This window comes from Pagrus major, chromosome 18 (assembly GCF_040436345.1).
Source record: "Pagrus major chromosome 18, Pma_NU_1.0".
NCBI lineage: Eukaryota > Metazoa > Chordata > Actinopteri > Spariformes > Sparidae > Pagrus > Pagrus major.
In genome coordinates this window covers 26,756,302-26,761,522 of record NC_133232.1, presented here as the reverse complement: position 1 = coordinate 26,761,522, position 5,221 = coordinate 26,756,302, and the positions used below count along the sequence as shown (strand labels likewise).

At 46.1% G+C, this 5,221-nt stretch overlaps 1 protein-coding gene across 1 annotated transcript; it reads right to left on the bottom strand.

Moving 5' to 3' along the window:
- Positions 1-205: 205 nt before the first annotated feature.
- Positions 206-4,668, bottom strand: rtn4rl2b (reticulon 4 receptor-like 2b). Its single transcript, XM_073487450.1, has 4 exons — positions 4,620-4,668; positions 2,982-3,208; positions 2,658-2,888; positions 206-1,078 (listed from the first exon to the last, which is right to left on the bottom strand). Exons 1-4 carry the CDS (start codon positions 4,666-4,668, stop codon positions 206-208), a joined length of 1,380 nt encoding a protein of 459 aa, XP_073343551.1.
- Between the last annotated feature and the right edge of the window lie 553 nt (positions 4,669-5,221).

Genomic DNA, 5,221 nt, shown 5'->3' with positions numbered 1-5,221 from the left:
ACACCGGAAACTTTCCTGCTCAACTCAACTGATATCTGCTCTTCTAAACAGCTCTCTGCTGCCTCGCCTGTCTCCTGCATCAGTGTAGCACCCCCTGCAACTCGAGGAGGTAACTGAAAGGAATCAAGATCCAGGGTTTTGTTAGAGTTGGAAAGAGCAGGAGGGGAAATCGAAGGAGGAAAAAGGGTGTGGAGGAGAGAGGAGTTCAGCCAAAGAGGAAATGGAGAGAGAACAAGAGTATTGAGAGTGAGAGGAGGTGGAGGAGAGAGAAGGTGCTGGGTAAGGAGGAGGATGAGGGGAAGGCTGGGTTGTCATAGCCTGGGGGGCACTCCAGGTCAAAGCAGCGGATGGAGGAGTCTTCGTTGCCGTAGTTGGCCCAGTATTCTTCTTGGTCCAGTTTTGGGAGTGCCACCTCATGCTCCGAGAGTTCATACTTGGAGGAGATGGTTTCAGAGGGGGCTTTTGGGAGGTACTGAGGTTTGATGGCAGAGAAGGGGAAGGCCTTCACCGTCTCTGTGCTCTTCTGGTACGAGGCCTTGGATGAAGACGCGGGCTTGTGCTTGGAGAACCACCAGCGGGTCTTGGTGCTGAAGGTGGTTGTGGTGCTGCCAGCAAGAGAGCCAGGGTCAGGCAGAGGGCAGAGGGCGAAGTCCATCTCCCGGAGAAAGCGGAGGTCCTGGCCGCGACGTTGGGACGGGGAAGCGCACATGAGCTCAGAGGAGGAGAGGCGGGCCTTGCGGAACCACTCCCAGAGAGGGCGGGCCTCGCAGCCGCAGGACCAGGGGTTACCATTGAGGCGGAGGAACTGGATGCCCTGGGTGTCTCTCATGGCCTGGCCGGGCAGCTCAGCCAGGGAGTTGTTGAACAGGTAGAGGATGGTCAGACGACCCAGGTCACGGAAAGCCCGACGGTTGACCTGCCTGATGCGATTGTCGTGGATAAGGAGTCGGTCCAGGTTGACCAGGCCTCTGAACACATTCTCAGAGAGGGCACGGATGCGGTTTCCATGCAGGAAGAGGTGAGTGAGGTTGACCAGATCTGAGAACAGGTCATCCTGAAGAAAGTGGAGCTGATTCTCCTGGAGCAAAGTCAAAAATATAAGGAGGATTTAGTGCTGTGTGAAGATGCATGGTAATCGAAACAAGAATCTAGAATTGATTACAAATAACCGAAGTCGTGTCCAACATTTCTATTTCAGCCAGTGTTTACTATCAGCTGTTGATAGGAGGAACAAACTCACTTCCTCTCGAGTAGTCCGACTCACAGGAAGTAGGCTTTAGGTAAATGGTAAGCCTGTCATTGGCTGACTATTTCATCATTGGAACTCTAGCTGCATGTTACCGTTTTCAAATTCCCCGACGCAACGTGAAACAACAACAACAACAACAACAACAACAACAACAACCTCCGAACTATTTGTGGTTTTAGCAAGTGCAGTGACTTCTTCCAGTGTGAAACATTAGGCCAGCTGCATATCTATCTTTTTATGAGTACCAGTCATATCACATAATCTACATACGTCTTTTATCATGGCTCGCCTCCTGACGTGCAAAACCCCCGATACTATTTTTTAAGGGCACCATCGCTGTCTCCTGCCCTTTTGCACCGCTGAAGAGAATTGTGATTAGTCTAAAAAAAAGTAGGTAGTATGTAGGCCACATAAGGGGAACGTAATATTTGAACTGCTTGAATGAGGTTTTTTCATTCCCCTAAAGGCCATGTTGGCAGGGATTTACTGTCTGATTAAATCAAGGGCACTCCAACAGCTGAGATCTAACTGTAGGCTGCCAACACACTGACGCCAAATCTGGAAAAAGACCCAGATGACGTCTTATTTGACGGTGTATATTTGAGTATTTTTTTAAAAATCTTGTCAACATGAGATCTCTGCACTTATTTTTTATTACTGATTTCAGATGGACGTTCTAAGGTAAACTCACAGAGCTTTTACATCCTGACGTTTAGGTGAAATGTTGCACTGCCTGTGTTTTAATCTCTTTGAGTCAGTTGGCTGTATTTTTGCTGTTACTCAAAGAAGCGAGTATGTTGTGGTCTTCTTTTATTCCATCCACTGGTAAGATTGTCCTCTACCTTGAGTAATGTTTGATCATCTTTCATTTGACTTGCAGCTAGAACTGCTACAGAGAGCAAATGTGTGGGCACATGCTCCCTTTCGTGTATTGTACACTCATTTATATGCATGGAGGATTTGGCAGACGCTCACTTTGCTCATTCTGTGGCATTTCTTCCCTGTAATCAGTATGAGTCATCAATTGAGCTTGATTAATAATGTGATTGTAACAGAAATTAAAGTATTGTTATTATACTGTTTATCAGTGTTAATTGTTCCTGCTGAGGTGTGTTGCCTTGGTTTTAGGTCATTTGATTGTTTTAAGATTTACTTTTTTGTATTCTTAGTTTGCATTTATGTGACTGTGTGCAACTCACTGAACCTACTTAAATCAATCGTTCAATGTGTGTATGGGTGTGCAGCAGTGGTTGCACTTTAGCCACTGTTGGGTGATTATGTGCCCATAAAGCATTTCTCCAAAGTGTGTATTCCTGCAAGTATCATGAGTACATACTCTTGCATGATTATCAAATACGTATCTCTGCATGTGTGTGTTTTTAGGTGAGTGTGTGCATGCTGGATATACCTGCAGGTAGAGGAACTGCAGGCTGTACAGCTTGTGGAAGAGATCATGGGGGAGAGCGGCCAGCTTGCAGCGATGCATGTGCAGGCTCTGCAGCTTCTCCAAACCCCTGAAGGCTCCACCTTCCAGGCGCTGTAGCGGGTTATCACCCAGATCGAGCTCCTCCAGCACCCTGAGGTTACTGAAGGCTCCAGCCTCGATCCACGTGATGTTGTTGCCGTATAGCCAAAGCACCTGCAGAGAATGAAGAGAAAATAATGGGATGAGAGAGGAGAAAAAACAGACTTTTAAGAATGTCTGCAAATGTTGCTGGAGGACCATCTTTACCTGTGTCTCGAAGCCAAAAGAATCTGCGCGAAGCTCTGTGATGCGGTTGTTCTGCAGGAAAACACGTTGCGAGTCATATGGCACACCAGCCGGCACTATGGTGAGGTTCTGAGACTGGCAGCTGACCGTCATGGGCGTAGGGTAACACACACACAGCCTGGGGCATGCGCCCACCCCGCCTGGCTTCACCACCACCAGCCACAGAACCAGCCACAGACACAGTCCACCTGCAGAGAGACAGAGGAGGTTAATTCTCAGGAGAAGGAAAGGAACAAAACTGAAGGTCAGGTTAGCAGCAAAGAGAATGGCCCTTGCATAAATTAGTCCTGGTTTGGGGAAGGTGCAAAACAGTGTGCAGGAGACAGAGACAGACAAAGACAGAGAGGTTGATTTCAGCTTTTGGCACCAGTCTTTCTTTGCTGTCTGTCTGTCAAACCTGCTGCTGTTGTCAGTGATTCTTTTTAGCACTGCTGTGCTCTCACCCGTGACTTGTTGATGGCTCCCAGTGCTTTGGGGCTCATCTATAATTCACCAGATTACATTACAGAAATCATTCACCCATTCATATCCACCCGATCACTTTACATAGGTCTCCATAGCTGTTGTGACAAGGTTACATAACTCTGGATTTTAGAGGTTTAGAACAGAAAACTCACCAGAAATCTACCACAAAGACCTTTAAAAGACAAAAAACATGACTAACACGTGCCTCTTTGCATTTAATTAACCTGCTTTCCTAGTTCTCAGGCTAATAAAGGGAATGTTTCCGTTGGTTTGACACGCAGAGGGCACGCGTAAAACCAGCAACCAGATCCGGATCAGTTTCGGTTCTCATCAATCTTGCAACAGCTTCTTGGCACAGCTCGGATAACGGCGCACAAAAGTGGCCACCGCGGGGAAAAGTACATGCATGAAATAATAATGAACTTCCCATTCTTCTGCTGTGCGCAAGATTTTCCAGCGGCTCACCTCTTGACCTCTTAACAAGTTGGACTATTAGCTGCGCCGGACGCTGAGGGAGAACTGGAGCTTTTGAGTGGAATGAGACACCTTTCCAGAGTCTCTGTAAGTCTTATTTACCCCGAAGTCGCTATGAGATGAGGAATAAAGTTCAGAATCATGCGTGCGTAAATCTTATCTGCATCTCTCCATGCGTAAAGGAGATATGGAGATATTGTATAAGGAGGTTTTGGTGAACAGAAGAGCCAGAAAATAACTAACTTCGATCATGATGTAGATGACATTCTTTCAAATCATATAAATTCACATTTAAATGATGGTTTTACTCTGGACTTTTGCTGCCAAATCGTTGCGCAAAAATGCCCAAAAAAGCGCGCACTCTGGCTCCCTCTATATGCAACATTATTCTAAAATGTACACATCCATAACTGACAAAGATGACTGAAATTTAAATAGATGTTGAATAATGTATGAATCTTGGTAAATATTTAAAAATATATGCAAAAATTAAGTCTATAAATTCAGCTGCTTTCCACGTACATACAAGGCTGCTGATACCCAAAATAACTTGGAAATATGTAATTTCAAAGTTTAAAACAAGTCACTGAAATCACAACCAAATCACAGAAATGCATTTTGCAAAATCAAGCATCAGTGCATCCAAAGAGAGGTACTTACTTTTAAAGTTGTGGGCGCTGGAGCGCTTCACGGACCAACGACTCTCCATGTCGAACCAAAGCCGAAAGCGAGTTAGCCTGCGTGGCGAGGAAGTGCCTGCTTGCTGCTATCTCTGCTGATGTTCAGCTCTGGTGACCGAGTCGCTGCTGCTTCAAGCAGTGACGGGATGGAGTCCCGGGAAGCTTTTTATACTCGCGGCCGGCTCGTCGCCCACAACCGTGGGCAGCGGAGGATCCTCACTACGTCAGCCCGGGAGGAGGAGGGAGAGTCACCGGAGGAAGCGACAAGAAAGGCAGTGGCAGGGCGGGCTTTCACTTCACTGTGGAGTTACCTTAAAAAGTAACGCATCACTGCTTGTCAACACCAAGACTCTTACTTGGTTATATCTCATTATGATGAAGTAATTGAACAACAGGCGCCATAAAACTAGACTTATATTCTAAGAAATGTCTGAATATCTCTTTGGACATTAGTTGTCTTACATTTTTCTAGTCTTTAAAGAGATGTACTTGATTTACTTCTAAGCAAATCTTTTCATCATTAAAGGCGCTGTGTGGGAGGAAGCTGGCTGATAATGAATAGTGGAGGTGGGATGGAGGTTA

Coding starts and splice junctions, on each gene's coding strand:
- rtn4rl2b (XM_073487450.1), bottom strand. CDS start 4,668: ATGGAGAGTCGTTGGTCCGTGAAGCGCTCCAGCGCCCACAACTTTAAA. Junction 3,209..4,619: donor CAGCGCCCACAACTTTAAAA/GTAAGTACCTCT, acceptor GTCTCTCTGCAG/GTGGACTGTGTCTGTGGCTG. Junction 1,079..2,657: donor TGCAGTTCCTCTACCTGCAG/GTATATCCAGCA, acceptor ACTTTGCTCCAG/GAGAATCAGCTCCACTTTCT.